We start from the raw sequence: 16,342 nt of genomic DNA, 5'->3' as shown, positions 1-16,342 counted from the left end.
GGAGTGATGGTATGAGTGCAGGCAGGTGGGACTAAGGGAAAAAAGTTGTTCGGCACGGACTTGTAGGGCCGAGATGGCCTGTTTCCGTGCTGTAATTGTTATATGGTTAATACAATAATATTAAGGTTCTGATCTTGAGAATATCACATTTTTTAATTTTCAAGGCAGTCTGGGTGTTTATTACTATTTCTAGGTATGTTACAATACTTACCTTCAGCGGCGCTGCAATTCTGCCACTGGCCGTGTGCCCGATTTTGTCGCGTTTGAGGGGAGGCTGGGTTACTCCGACTTGGTCCTGGATTATATTTTGTTGGAGTGCAAGTGTTTGCTAAAGAATCGTTCCGACGGCCATTCTGTGTTTTTAAAGAAAATTCGCCCGACAAGTTAATCGCTGGATTGATTTTAAAATCAGCTTCTGAAGACGTCAACGCCGACAACGGGAACGGATTTTATGGAGGACCAGGTTAAAGAAAGTTATTTTTATGTATAAAAGTGTTTTTTAAGATGCATTTAATTCACATATTAAGTTGCGAAACGGTGATTTTTTTTCCCCCGAATGAACCGGCAGTGTTTTTGCTGCAGATATGGGGGACTAAGTCACCGCAACCGCAATGTTCCAAATGGCCGTGTTCCAGAAAAACCTACTCGCATTAATTTACAGGTATTAAACATTACATTCCTTCCATTTGGCCTATAACCCATGTTGTATTGTGAATTATTGTGTGAATGTTATTTGGACACTTAAGACTATTTAAAAATGTTAATCTATTCTTAAGAAATGGATAGATGTTTAGATCTAGTAATTGAATTTTGTAATTAGCTACAATTGGGTAACTAACTAATTATATGCTTTAATTTCAAGTCATCTAAGTAAGATTGTTTCATATTTGTTTCAGAATGCTTCAATCTATAATAACTGAAAATTTCTCTCAGTTCTCTTAATTTTTAAGAAAGTTATGGGCTTTTGACTGTTCTCGATCACAGCTTTTGTGTTGTCAATGAAAAAGCAATAGGGTGATTTCACCAAAGTTAAAATGAGCGTAGATCCCCCCTCACGTGACCGAAAAATTTAACTGGAGGATATATGTCACTTCGGTACATGTTAGTGAATGGGGGAACACACACTTTCACACCCGTTAAAAACATGGAAAACGGCCGATTTTTGAGCTGAAATTTTCTGTGCTAGTCGGGGTGACCGTGAAGCACAGCGACTTAAATTTTCAGGCAAAAAAAAGGTAGAAAAGGTGGAAAAAACAGCGGAAAAGTGAACTGGAGGACAAGTAAGTCAATAATGCTTACTTCGGCAAATGTTAGTGAATGGGGAAACACCGAAGATGAATAATGTCCAGAAAATTTCACACCGCACGTGTTTCCACCCACTAAAAACATGGAAAACGGCCCAGATTTTTGAGCTGAAATTTTCTGTGCTAGTCGGGGTGACCGTGAAGCACAGCGACCTAAATTTTCAGGCAAAAAAAAGATAGAAAGTAAGGAAGAGGGAACTGAAGGTGGAAAAACAGCGGAAGTGAACAGCCGACATTTGCCGTGGAGATTTAAAGGTCCAAAATATCGGGAATTATCGCGTTTGCTCGCTGAATTTCATCAAAAGTAAGTCAATAATGCCTTACTTTTGATGAAATTCAGCGAAAATTCGCAGAAAATTTCAGCTCAAAAATCGTCCGTTTTCCATGTTTTTAACGGGTATTAAAGTGCGTGTTTCCCCATTCACTAACATGTACCGAAGTGTCATATGTCCTCCAGTTAAATTTTTCGGTCACGTGAGGGGGGATCTACGCTCATTTTAACTTTGGTGAAATCACCCTATAGGGAACAAGATGCTAATTTCCGAGTATGAAAATGGCCATAACCTTTTTAATACTGAAGATATGAAAGTGAATTAGGTGTCAAATTAAACTTATTTTTATGCTTTATCCGATGGGATAAATTACAGACTTGATTTTTAAAATCTCAAAATTTTGTAACATTCCTACAGTTGTGCATTCTGAAGATGGGTCCCGACCCAAAACGTCGTTGGTTCATTCACCCGATGCTGCCTGACCTGCTGAATTCCTCCAGCAGGTTTTCTTTGAGTTGTGTTTCCGTCAGTGTCCGTCTCATCTGAAGGGCTCTCACTGCGTGTGTTTGCCAGGCTTTTACTGAGCGGTGTCACCCGCACTCTAGACACCTGCTCGCAGATGATGCGTAAAACAAATAAAACACGACGACCCGCATTGCTCAATTCACCTCAGTCTCCAGTTACTTGTGCAAACCAGCCCGCCAGGCCCGAGGTGTGAGGTTTTGAACGCGCTGCACCCGCTCTCTGTCCGTTTGTCCTTCCCTCCAAACATTTTGAATACAACCGTCCCCCGGACACACGCGCAACCTCGGCCCCTGGAACGTCGCCCCATTGCCCAACGCGCGCACACCCCTGAGCATGCACCCGACCCGACCATCGCGCGCGCCCCTGGAACCTCCACACCCGACCATCGCGCGCGCCCCTGGAACCTCCACACCCGCGCAACACGAGCGCCCCTGGAACTTCTACACCCGCGCAGCACGAACGTCCCTGGAACCTCTACACCCGCGCAGCGCGCGCGCCCCTGGAACCTCCACACCCGCGCAACACGAGCGCCCCTGGAACCTCTCCACCCGCGCAGCACGACGAGCGCAGCGCGAGCGTTATGGAACCTCCACACCCGCGCAGCGCGGTGGATTGGATTACTGTATGATTCTGTATGTTTGAAACACACGAACAATTTGGTGCGTGAGGCAACACTACATTCACAAAAAAAAATGTTCGCTGTCTTTCCCCTGTCGCTTCCCCATTATTATGACTGCTGTTGTTATTTGTTCAGAATGAGTTTTTTATATTATAAATGTTACGACTGATCTGTCCCATATTCAGAAACGCCATCATCCTGCAAAATAAAAATAAAACTAGTCCTGCGCTGTGTCCGTGGCGTTTGCGTGGAGTCTCCACTTGTAACCGGCGGAGCTAGCGGGGCAGATTGAATCATTGTGGAGCATTGACTATGCTGAAATGTGCGTGGCTACCACGTTTAATGTAATGGATAGTGAAATGGAATCGGATTGAATGGGGGGGGGAGTTATTAGGGAAAAGACGCACATAGTTTCTTGCCCAGAGTAGATGAATCGAGGACCGGAGGGCATAGGTTTGAGGTGAAGGGGTAAAAGATTTGGCAGGAATCAAAGGATTAACCTTTTCACCCAAAGCAGTATTTTCTTACCTAGAAGAATCAAATCTGGAAAATACAGATGAAACGAAGGTTCAGCTGCTCAATTCTATTTGGTACACTTTCTCAGACTTTAATGTTACAAACCAAATGCAATTTATTCTGCAGTAATAACAGATATTTTAGATTTGAAAATAATTTTACAAACTTAATACAACCATGGCATAAAGTTAAAATTACTTAATAGTGACAATTAAGAGTCACAACATTCATGAAATATTTTGAACTTATGGAGTGTCAAATACTTTATTGTAAAACCCAGTAGATTTTACAATGGTGTATGCAACCTGAAGATTTTTTTATCTCAAAATACCTCTTGTCAATTTCATTCTAGTACAGGCTTCCTGGAAAAATGTTCTTTTGGCTCAACTGTGTTCCCAATGACATGAGAGACTTTCTGTGATCTGATTTTGTTGTGATTTTACCAATTTATAGACTTGCCCAATTTACAACGCGTCTCTATCTCCTTTCAGTCTTTCTCAAGCATAAAATTCAACCAACTCTTGCTTGCCCAGGAACCCCACAGTGAACCCTAATAGATGCAACACATGCTGTTAATTTAAATTTAGTTCATTCTATTATGAACCTAAAATTGGCAGCTTCCTTGCTGGTCCCAGGAAATACTATTGAGAAATTAATGCTTTTTAAAAAAGGCAACCATAGTTCTTTTGCTATTAAAAGAGGTTTAACAACACCAAAAAAAGGTTTGTGGAGCACAAGACAGATCCAAATAGAAACAAATGTTAAGGAAAATATTTTTTTATTTTGTAAAATATATTAATCTATCACAATTTGATTTCATAAGCATGGCAATCTTAATAAATTGTGTTTCAAAATTATGCTTGAGAAATTTGCATAAATTACATTTATCTCTTACAGAAAAGTGCATAAAACATTACATTTCATATTTAAACATTCTGATATTTAATTTGTCCTGTTCAAACATTTTAAAACTGTCACAAAACATCATTTGTGTAAAATTAATTTTATAGCCACAGTATTTATGCTAACTAAATTGAAGCTCATTGGAGACTCCCGGGCTATTGAAACATACAGGTGTAACAATGATATTGTCACTGAGTGTAAAGGGATTGAATTAAAGGAACCTAGAGCGTATGGTAGTCTTGGTTATTTCCTGGGGCCCTTCATTGGGGAAAAAAGGGCACTTGGTTCATTCTTTTGCTAAATGAATGCTGGGGAACATGTCATACTACAAAAATATTTGAGGTGGCGCACTCAAAACAGAAGACTCATTACTCTACAGCCGAGCACGATCCACTTGAGCTTTAAGTGCTTGATGCTGATTCAGCTATTTCTCCGTGCTAATGAATACAATAATTCAATTCACATTGACTACAAAGCAGATCTACCCTTACCACCAAAAAAAATCCCCAAAACATGCAAATCACAAAAAAGGTACTATAGAGCAAAAGTTACAATTCTTGAGCATGGGGCAAGTAACTAGAAGTTTAACCTGAAAGCACTCATCTGTTTAAACATTAATTTTGAAAAATAAATTTGCTGTCAGGATCAGTATAAACATTGTAGAACACCTTTTATTTGAAGGATGAGGAAATAAAAAGTGGACTGCCTAGTGAGATGGGATGCTCTATTATTACATTATTACCTGAAGCAGTATGGTCAGCAGTAAAAGCAAGGTATTCAGCTAAATTCTTGTGTAACTATAAAATAAGGACAGGCACAAAAAGATAAAAAATGACAAATGAAGGCACTTTTCCTGTGCAGTGCAATCAGGGATTAGAGTAATACAGTATGTAAACATGCCCTTTGGCCCAATGCGTCCATGATAACCAAGATGCCTCGTACTAGATTCGATTTTTTTAAACATTACCGTAGTTTCTGCAGTTTTCACACAAGAATGATACAACACGAAGGAGTTAATTAAGTGCAAGACCACTCAACTAAATCCACTTCTTCATCCCCCAGTAGACCTAATAATTTTCAGAGTTAAAAGTATTTATCCAATTCCTTTTTGCAAGGAACTACTGAATCTGGTTCCATCTAATTTTCAGTTTACACAATCTAGTTCCACAAAAATTTAGTACTACATTTTCCACATTACTTTTAGATCTTTTTCCAATCATTAAATCTGTTTAATTTAATCAGCAAATTAATGGTCCCAGAATGAACCCTGTGTGATATCACATACAGTGCATTCAGACCTTTTCATTTTTTCCACATTTTGTTACGTTACAGCCTTATTCTAAAATGGATTAAATTATTTTTTTTTAAATCATCAATCTACACACAATACCCCATAATAAAAAAGTGAAAACAGGTGTTTAGAAATTTCAGTTCTGTGACTTTTTAGAACTGAAGAAAATTAATTTCCTTAAAGCATTAACTCTGTTTCTCTCCCCACAGATATTGTGACCCCTGCTAAACTTTTCCTATATTTGTTATTTCTCTTATTGGGCATTTCTATATTTTTTATTTTGGATTTTCAGCTTCTGCAGTTTTATGCTTCAATTCTTTTCTCAGATGGTGTAAATCTAAAATGATTGGGCAGCACTGTTGGAAAGTAGGAAGTGTCAATGATTCAGGTGATGATCCTGACTGGCCTATCTACTGATTCCATCTTTTGATTCCCCTCAGTTGTCATTAGTTGCATGTTTTCAACTATATGAATATTATTTTTAACTGTATAGACAATTTAGGATACTATTGTACTATTTGGAGTACAATTAGATGTAAATATTACTTCTTTATATCATATGGTAGACATAATTGGTAACTAGATTTATTCATGTGCACTTAAATGTGTCTATTTTAGCAAACCAGACAGAAACAACTATGGAAGTGAGTTGCCAATTTCTCACCCATCACAAACAATTTGCATATAGGGCTGAGGGTTTGGTTTGTAAGCATCATTAAATCAAATTAATTTAATGTCAGGCCATTAAATAAGTAAAAAATAACTATTTGGCTGACTAATAAAATGTTTTTTCTCTAATTTGTTGCAGTTAAAAACATTAAGCAACTATTATGCATGAAAATAAATTCAGATGTAAATACAAATATCAGGATTATTGCAAAACTCACACATGATACATCTGACTAAAAAAATAGATTTTTTAACACGCGTCCCATCCCCAAGACAAATGAATTCCATGTTAATCTTCTATTTAACAATACAAAGTACTTATTCCCAGTGGTCCAGTATTAATACAACATATTTATTGCAGACCAACTCAAATTTTTGACTAAATAAGAGATTCTTGGACTAAAAATAACTTAATATTAGCCATTGTACAATTTCCAAAAGGCACTAATTTAATTAGAATTAGTCATTTTTGATTTACTGTAATATACAGCACTTTTATTACAGTATATCTGTATTACTGTGATGACTACATTTGGATAAGGGTAGTTCTGAGATTCCTGAGGTAGACAGTTTGCTCCACGTTTTTGTCCGATGAGAACCAAGATGATGTGACATGTCTGTCCTTTGGCCTACAGGACTTATGTTCAGCTGCTCTTGTAAGTAATTATTGGTGGATATTAGAGACCTAAAAATATTTTTTAAGAAAAGCAATTGATTAACACAGCAGAATTAACTTCAATATTAGAAATTCAGTATTAGAAACTTACAACTGTACTTCTAACTATAAAGTGTATTTAAATCAAAAAAGTTAAACCTGAAACACAAAATGGTAACATGGGAGGCTATTTGATTCATCAAGTGCAAAAGTCGTTTTAAGAGCAATCCAGCAGCTTCCACTCTCCAGCCCTTTTGTTGCAACTTGTTTGCTCTCAGATACTTAGGGAGAAAATTGTATATTATCTATTGGAGCTCTGTTGAATGCTACAATGAAGATACCTCCACAACCACATCTGACACTGCATTCCAGACACAAATCACGCACTGTGTAAAGTGTGCATATTCCCATGTTAGATTTGGTTCTTTTATTGATCACCTTCATTCTGGACTTCACAATTCATTTTTGCATTCCGCACCATTAGCAAAAAAAAATTCCCCTAGATTATTCATGATTTGAAATATCTGTCATTTTCCACAACCACTTTTCCAAGGAGAACAATCCTGGGTCTTCTAGTTGATCCATAGTTCTAAAATATTTAATCCCAGGAATCATTTGAACAAATTTCTTAGCCACCCCTTCCAAAGCTTTTCCTGAAACAGAGCACCCAGAACTGGACACAATACTTCATATGTGGCTTTACAGGTGTTTTATAGTGGATACTAGACTAAGTGGGACCCATTAGGTCCCATGGGAGGGCTGGTCCCCCAACGCAATATTCCACCTCTCCACCTATTCCAATATTGGTGGCCATTTGGGGGGGAGGGGGGATGTTTCTGGAGCGCTAGTAAGGGTGTTGTGGGACGAAGGGACCAGTTTCCAGAGGGCTAGTATGGACATTGTGGACGGAATGGATTATTGGGCTGGCAGCTCAGTCACTCAGGCCTGGTGGACTGGCAGCTCAGTCACTCAGGCCTGGTGGGCTGGCAGCTCACTCACTCAGGCCTGGTGGGCTGGCTGAGTCACTCAGGCCTGGTGGGCTGGCAGCTCAGTCACTCAGGCCTGGTGGGCTGGCAGCTCAGTCACTCAGGCCTGGTGGGCTGGCAGCTCAGTCACTCAGGCCTGGTGGGCTGGCAGCTCAGTCACTCGGGCCTGGTGGGCTGGCAGCTCAGTAACTCGGGCCTGGTGGGCTGGCAGCTCAGTCACTCAGGGCTGGTGGGCTGGCAGCTCAGAAACTGCCAGAAATTCTGCCCAAAACAGGTCAAAGACTGAGAGAGAAGGGGGAGTGGGTGGAGAATCAATTTTAGGAATTTTTTATATTTTTCTGCAGATCACAGCAATGAAGGAGGAAAGTCTATCCTGGCCTGGATCTCACAGGGAGCCAATGAAGGGAGGGAGAAAAATACTGGGGTGAGGTTTAATATTTGCAGGGGGGAATACTTACTGATGGGCCGAAGGGACTCCTCCTGGGTTAGCACAGACCTGATGGGCCGAAGAGGCTCTTTTTTTAAAAAAAAAATTAAAAAATTTAAAAAGAGTGAAATCAAAGTGAAAGACACTTTTTCTGGACTTTTCATGGCCTGGCACGGGCCTTTGGGCCAAAATGCTCCTGCTGGGCAGATACGGGCAATTTGGGCAGGGTTTTTTTTGGCTAATAGGGGCCTTGTGGGCAGAAATTAGGGGTTTCAGGCAGGCCAAACAATTCATTTCAATTTCAAGCACAGGGCAGGCCAAACAACTCATGCATTTTCATTTCATTTCCATTTCCATTTCCAATGCAGTTTCAGGCAGAGGGCAGGCCGACCAGCCCATTGCATTTTCATTTTATTTCCGTTTCCATTGGTTTCAGGCACAGGGCAGGCCAAACAGCTCATTGCATTTCCATTTCATTTCCATTGCAGTTTCAGCATAGGGCAGGCCAACCAGTTCATTGCATTTTCATTTCATTTCCATTGCAGTTTCAGGCACAGGGCAGGCCAAACAGCTCATTGCATTTTCATTTCATTTCCATTTCCATTGCAGCTTCAGGCACAGGCAGTTTTAAGCATAGGGCAGGCCAAACAGCTCATTGCATTTTCATTTCATTTCCATTGCAGTTTCAGGCAGAGGGCAGACCAAACAGCTCATTGCATTTTTATTTCATTTCCATTTCCATTGCGGTTTCAAGCACAGGCCAGGCCAAACAGCTCATTGCATTTTCATTTCATTTCCATTTCCATTGCAGTTTCAAGCATAGGGCAGGCCAAACAGCTCATTGCATTTTCATTTCATTTCCATTTCCAGCTTTCAGGCACAGGGCAGGCCAAACAGCTCATTGCATTTTCATTTCATTTCCATTGCAGTTTCAGGCAGAGGGCAGGCCAAACAACTCATTGCATTTTCACTAAGGGCTAGCAAATTATTTATTGCAAGATCACAGTTCAGTTGATTCACAGCTTGGAATCAGTTGTGGCCTCTCACTTGCGTTCTTCCGTGGTGACCGACTCATGTCCAGGAATCCAGGGTTTTATACTCCCTGCCCCCGCCCCCCCCCCCCAGAAGGGGCATTACCTTCATCATGGTGATTGACAGGCAAGAGGACCAATCAGCTGATCTCAAGATTTTTTTTTTTTTAAACACTCATAACTTTTTTATTTTTCATCGATCGGAAAAATCCTCGGGGCTGGCTCAACAGAGGAGGACTGTAAGTAAGATGGCCAAAAATCATAGCAATATAGGGTAGCCTTTTTTCTAAAAATCAATATACAGCGCAGACAGGAAGTGGTCAAGATGAGACTTTTAGTTATATAGATAATGCAATTGCCCCGAGCCTTTCAGCCATAGAGAATGGACACAGGCCTTTCGGCCCAACTTGTTCATGTCAACCAGGATGCCCAAGTGAATTTGAGTGCAGGATGGAAATTAGTAGTGAAGTTAGTGAATGCACATGCCTCCATCTTTATGCATAGGTCAACCTTCTTGATCTCTACATGGTGCACCTCTTCTCCCCTTTTTACATGCGTTTAGAAGACTTCTGGGTTCCCTTTAAAACTATTTGCTCCCTTTCTTTGTGTTTATTCTCACTTTCCCCACCTTTTTTTTTCATTGTCAGTTTACAAATTATCTCACAAATTATCCACCAAATATGGATCTGCATTCTGGAGGGACAGCAACTTTCTGGGAAGCAAATGCCTTGAGAAGGCTGGTCAAAAATGGAACAGGATCTTTAATGAATTTAAAAGCAGTGGTGTTTTCAACTTGTATTTTTAAAAATTATATTATTTCAAATTATCCAATAAATATGAATTATTTCGCTTTTGATTTTAAGAATTTCTTACAAAATAACGCTAAATTCATTTTATTCTGTCTTTTGCTGCCATAGTACATGTAAAACCTGTTCTTGACCACTGTCCCATGTCAGTCAATGACCAATTGCCATGGGACTCAAGACGAGACAAGAGACAAGAGACATTTATTGTCACATGTACCAATTGGTACAGTGAAATTTGTGGTCACCATACAGCCATACGAATAAAATAAAACACACAGAACACGATAGTCTTTAACACAACCATCCCCACACAGCGGTATCAAAGTTTCCCACTGTGAAGGAAGGCACCAAAGTTCAGTCCTCCTCTATTGTCCTCTGTTGTTCACCCGTGGTCGGGGCCTCAGTGATGTTCAAGTATAATATACAATAGAAAGGAACTGCAGATATTGGTTTATACCATAGACATAAAATGCTGGAGTAACTCAAGGGGGTCAAGCAGCATGGATAAGTGGCGTTTCAGGTCCTGACCCAAAATGCTCTCGGATACTTAGAGAGCGCATCAGATTATCCTACAAGGTCTGAGATCAGCACTTCTTCAGCCTGGGAATCTGCAGTTGACAACCTACATACTGCCACACTACGATTATTGTTTGGATTATGTTTGGATATTATGAAAAAATTGTTTGGACAAACAATGAGAATGCCAAAGGAAATATAATCAGTGCACATGCCTTTTCTAAAAGATATGTATTCTATACTTTAACGTGCAAATTAGTTGTAATGAAAATGAAAATCCAGGAAAAAAATATTAAGCCAACAATTGATACAGATAACTTTGTTTCGTTATATACTTTTGTAAAAATTCAATCATGGAATTATTTTTATTGTTTTACTGCTAAATTGTAAAATAATGGTTGTGTTTTTCACAATACTGCAGATAACAACAAAAATTCCCAGAAATTATAAAATATAGTAATTTGAATTGTTTTAACATACATTTTTGATCTTTAAGTAGCAGATAGGCAAGGGAAAAAAATCAAAATATATTAAAATATCAGTTTTCTTACTTTCCTAGATTCTAATTTTAAATCTAATTTCTAATCAGACATTAGCATATCTAGTATTATTTTAAAATACGATTTAACAATATTTTTCTTTATTCTTATTACCTATGACTCTCTTGCAACATCGTGACAGTTTCCTGTAGTTTGTTGTATTGTTTAATTTGCTGATTCAAATATTCCACCTCCAAATTTAGTCTTTCATTGTCTTTCTGCAGATCCTCTAAGAAAACAGCAAACATTTCAATATAATAAATGATATTTCAACTTGGTTTGTATTTAGGTTAAAACTCTGTGAAGCAACTAACTTTCAGTTATCTGATTTGTAAAATCTAAAATTATATGAATAATAAAGGTAGAATTTTGTTTTTAAATTGCAAAGGCTATCATACATTTAATTATTTAAATGTATGAGCCTTAGCAATTAAAAACAAAATTCTTAGTTTTATTTACTATTTTGATCTAAATTTCTTAATCTTTTAAACTTTTCCTGAAACGTCCTTCTGATAAGTACGAGGAGGTTAAAGAAATCAGGCAAGGTATCTGGGGCTATAAATAATATAGTCCAATATAAAAACAAGTAAGTCATGACACATTTTTGCAAGCAACAAATCTGAAATTCAAATAGAACAGAAGATCCTTTGCAAAAACAGAATCAATGTTTCAAGTTCATGGCATTTCACCAGATCAAGTCATCACATGAAAGATTTGTTTCCTCTCCATGGATGTCGCTTGACATGCTGCACATTTGCATAATTTTCCATGTTTATAACAGAATAAACTGTTACAAGTACTGTATAATTCTCAGAATTATTCTTAAGGGCGATGCCAGGTCTATAGAGTACAGAGATGATTATCCAGGATTGTGCATTAGAGTAGAGACATGTTTTGCAGTCCTTAGGATTTATCAGTATATTCAATCATTTCAAATAATCTTTTTTTTAAAGATCAGTTTGGTTATCAAATTAAGTTGTTAACTATCTCCCTTCAGATATTGTCTGAACATAATATATCTCTGAGTATTTCCAGCATTTTCCATTTTCATTTCAGAAGTTGTATCTACAGAAAAATTGTAAATGAGAAAAAAGAGACCTACTGTTCTGTAGTTGATTTCCAGCACAATTCACAAGTTCCAAGCTTGTTAACTGAGAGCGTAGCTTATTGTTTTCATCCTGTACTTTTGCTAACCTTCCTTTTAATGATTCCTTCAAAGATTTAAAAACAAAATATCACTGATATCAGTCAAATCGCCATAGATGCTGCCTCACCCGTTGAATTACTCCAGCAATTTGTGTCTATAATATGTTGTATTTTTTCGATCTCAAATATTTTCCTCTTTGTGTTGTATATTTTATATTATTGACTAATACACATCACTGTATCAAGCTATTACTCATGAGAACATTTATCACAGTATATTTCATTTTGGAATATCAATGAGACAGCTATACGAGACAACAGCAAAAATCAGTGAATCTTTACAGTTTGTTTTTAATTTTGTGGGGTAGGGTTTGGATAGAAAAAAACATATTTTACATACAGCAAAAATGAAATGTTATTCTTTCTTAAAGTCAGTCATGGAGTAATACAACATGGAAACACATCTTTTTGCTCAACTGGCCCACACCGACCAAGATGCCCCATCTACACAGCTGCATGCATTTGGCCCTTCTAAACCTTTCCTACCCATGTAACTGTACAAAAGTATTTTTAATGTTGTGATAGTACCTGCCTCAACTCCCTCCTCTGGTAGTTCGTTCCACATACCCCTCCTAACCTTTGTGTGGAAAAAGTTGCCCCTCGGGTTCCTGTTAAATCTTTCACCTCTCACTTTAAAGTATATACCTTCAAAGTTATATATTTTGAAAATATTTTAAATTGAAAGAGATCAGTGCTAATTTTATGTAAAATTTACTTTAGCACAGTACCTTATATTCTAAAGAAGATTTAAAGTATGCCTACTTTACAGGATGTTTAACCTTTTATGATTTTGTTTTCCAGAATGGATTAACTGCACATAGTTTATCAACAACACTGAAATAAGACACTTCAACTCTCTTAACTGGAGCATTATCAAATACAATTTGATACAAAACTGCTTGAAGAAATATTTTGCAAGGAGAGCAAAAGCTGGGTCAAAAGATAGATTTTAGGGAGTGTGTTCAAAGAACAAAAGATTAAATGTGCATGAAGTTTAGGGAGGGAATTTCAGCATTTTGTAACAGGGCAGCTGAAAGCTAATGGTGGGGTGAATTAAAAGGATTAACACAAGGGTCAAATTTACCACAGCACATGGAATTCCAAGTGGATAAAAGGCTGGATATTCTTAGAGATCAATCCCCAATAATTCCCTGTTTTCCTGCAGAACCTTTCTCAGATGTGTTGCACCTTTGTTTGAAGGTCTGTTTTTAATAAAACAAGATGAATATTTTCTGCAATTTTAAATTACATTTTACAAACTGATTTGTGGCAATACAAGCTATAAGAGCAAGTTTAATGCTACTTACCAAATCATCTTGTTTCTGAGTCAATTGTTGTTTTACACGATATAACTCTGCTGTGTCTAGACCAGAGCCTGTTCTGGTTAGCAAAGATTTGTTCTCTTCAGCTAATGCTTTAACCTTTTTTTCTAGGCTTTGAATTTTTGAAATGGACATCGAGTTCAGCACATTAGATAGTAGTTCATGAGCAGGACCTATAGTAACGTATATTGCAATCAAAGGGGAAAAACTCTAGTCCAACATAGTTTTATTGCATTAGGAAGTTCTAACATAGCACTTCAGTTTTCATTCAACATAATTAATTATTTGATATCTTTGATATAAGGATCACAAATAAGCTTTAGAGCTGAATAGGTGTTTTTCAATTGCTAAGCTGAGGCAAAACAGCTATAATGTACTGTCTTGAATATATAATTCTTCAAACTTAATCTAATTTGTTAACTTGTGTATAGTTGTATATAATGCTTCATGTCCCAATAACTTTTGGAAGGAAAATACAATTGTGATGAAAGATTATCAACAAAACATTTATTTGTGTTTATATTACTTTTAGAAAGATAAATCACTCATTGTTTATTAACCATCATTAATTCAACCTCAAAGGATGAACATGTCCCATCATCAGATATTTTATGACATGAAAGCAAACATAAAAGTGGCAAAATATGCAAGTGGCACCAATAGACTGTGGGCCGAGGAGTTTTATTCTACTGTTCCGTGACCCAAGTCACCAAACTACATGAAATTTTCACATATTGTGTAAAGAAATTATATAAATCACCCCTGAAACTCGTCATGAACAAGACTTGCACAATTTTATTAAATTAGAGAAAAACCGGAAACATTTCGGGTAATTTTTAGTCCAATCAAAGCACGTTTAACATTGAGTTGTCTGCCAGTTGGCTAATCAAGCGCTTTGTTTCAGGCTAGCACACGTGGCTGAGAGGGCTTCACTGATGCCTGTTTTACTGGAGATACCGATTTGTTGTTCTGTGGAATACATGTCGTGGAAACTTGCAGCAGGGTAATTGAATTTAGTGAGAAAAGCATTAAAAAAAGGCTGAAGAATGTGCTGCTAAGTGGATAGAAGTGGAAGAAAGCCTTGAAAGCAAAGTCGCTGCTGAGGTACTGAAAGAAGTCAGCCAGGAATCAACTCTAACTGAAAGGTAAGATCTAAAGTCTGAATTTATGAAATTCTATCTGTATGGAGTTTAATTAATTTAATTGCACCCTTTTATAATGTGAATAAATTCATTCATTCACTCACTTATTCATTCATCATACACTCATTCACTCATTCATACATGCACATTAATTCACTCATGAAGTTGAGGGCCTAAACTATATGTATCCATAACGCAGTCAATTAAACATTGTCACTAATGACAGCTTGTTGTAGAGTAATAAGTCTTTAACAGCTAATCTCGGAGCTGCCTGCGATAACTTACCGGGAAAAAGTGCTCTGACTGCGGGGCCTAGGTACTTAATATAGTGAAGCCGCGGTCTCAATTAATAAGCGGCCGATTTGCGAATGCGGAACCGTGGATCATCGCCGCGGGCGGGGTGCCGTCTGTAGCGTGCCGTCTGTAGCGGCCGTTTGTAGGCCCCGACCACGGGAGAAAAACGGAGGGATATTGATCGCATTTTATCGGCTTCCATTGCAGTGAGAAATTGTCAGAAATTGTTGATGTTTCTGTAGAAATGAATTGGTGATATGTGAACAAACTAGTTTTTCTATGGTAGTAATCTATTGTTATTCTCATTAACATTAAGAAGAGGTTGAAATTTTATGAATTGAAGTCCATGCAGACTTAATGACTATGAGATTTTTTTTTCTGTAGCCTCTACTTAAACTTGAAATAACTTATCAATTGTAGTAAATTACAGTGCAAGTCTCATTTACATTAAATAGAGGTTGACACTTTATGAATTGAAGTCCATGCAGACTTAGGTACTATGAGATGTTTCTTTCTCTAGCTATTCTGCACCCTCTGCTCCTGCACTTGAACTTGAAGTCTTATCTATGGCAGTAAATTAAAGTATAAGTCTCATTGACATTAAGAGGAGATTGACATTTTATGAATTGAAGTCCATGCAGACCTAAGTAATATGAGATTTTCTTTTTCTGCAGCTTCTGCCCCTCCACTCTTCAGAGCCTGTCCACACAAAAGTGTTTTGTGTGGACATGCACTGTGCTTTAATGAACACTAATTTGATAATTTGCAGACTTGCCATCCCATCTACCTGGACATGCATACATGTTTAATTTCCTCATTGATATGTCGATATTGTCTTACATAATATAAAACATGAAAAGATGTAAAATACACCCTGACACATATTATCATCTATTATTAGGAGGCAGCAGTGTATCCCGGGTTATCATGCAGAGTGCTATCGTCAATTCTGCAACATAGCAACAATAAATCGAGCGATAGCAAAGTCTAGAAGGAAGAAAGGTAATGATAGGATTCAAACAACAAATCTTTTTACTTATGGTCATATGATGTAACTTTGAAAAATGAAAAGATATATTTGAGGATGTTGATTTATTTTACTTTTCATTCCTTTTCTGTTTTCTTTTTCCTCTTTCAATTGAGTTCAAGACGCTGAAAAGCCTGAAGCAGGTGAATCACCTCAAGAGGCAGTTCCTGATGGTGAAGCAGATGAGCCGGCCCCAAAGAGACTGCTTCGATCTATGACAAGTCGTAGTCAACAAACAGCAACTGTCGAGCAAACTGACCGGAGGCATGTCCTACCAGCGCATTGCATCATT

The 16,342-nt window shown here is 37.8% G+C and overlaps 2 protein-coding genes across 9 annotated transcripts in view; both read right to left on the bottom strand.

Annotated features, from left to right (window-relative positions):
* The window catches only part of LOC129705113 (BTB/POZ domain-containing protein KCTD19-like), a 62,106-nt gene extending 59,645 nt beyond the window's left edge, over nt 1-2,461 (bottom strand). For 2 of the 3 annotated variants that reach the window (XM_055648522.1, XM_055648523.1), the window contains exon 1: nt 2,245-2,461. The gene's annotated coding sequence lies outside the window, so the exon portion shown is untranslated. The remainder of the gene's footprint in view (nt 1-2,244) is intronic. The other variant, XM_055648524.1, reaches the window with a different exon arrangement.
* An 864-nt stretch (nt 2,462-3,325) lies between these two features.
* The window catches only part of LOC129705108 (centrosomal protein of 72 kDa-like), a 41,956-nt gene continuing 28,939 nt past the window's right edge, over nt 3,326-16,342 (bottom strand). For 2 of the 6 annotated variants that reach the window (XM_055648512.1, XM_055648509.1), the window contains 4 exons: nt 13,573-13,760; nt 12,162-12,270; nt 11,174-11,288; nt 3,326-6,784 (listed from right to left, as the gene is read on the bottom strand). In XM_055648512.1, the coding sequence (XP_055504487.1) occupies nt 6,598-6,784; nt 11,174-11,288; nt 12,162-12,270; nt 13,573-13,760 (599 nt within the window). In that variant the 3' untranslated portion in view covers nt 3,326-6,597. The remainder of the gene's footprint in view (nt 6,785-11,173; nt 11,289-12,161; nt 12,271-13,572; nt 13,761-16,342) is intronic. The other 4 variants (XM_055648508.1, XM_055648510.1, XM_055648511.1 and 1 more) reach the window with 4 other exon arrangements.

Source organism: Leucoraja erinacea, chromosome 17 (assembly GCF_028641065.1).
Source record: "Leucoraja erinacea ecotype New England chromosome 17, Leri_hhj_1, whole genome shotgun sequence".
Taxonomy (NCBI): Eukaryota; Metazoa; Chordata; class Chondrichthyes; order Rajiformes; family Rajidae; genus Leucoraja; species Leucoraja erinaceus.
This window is presented reverse-complemented; position numbering and strand designations above follow the sequence as displayed.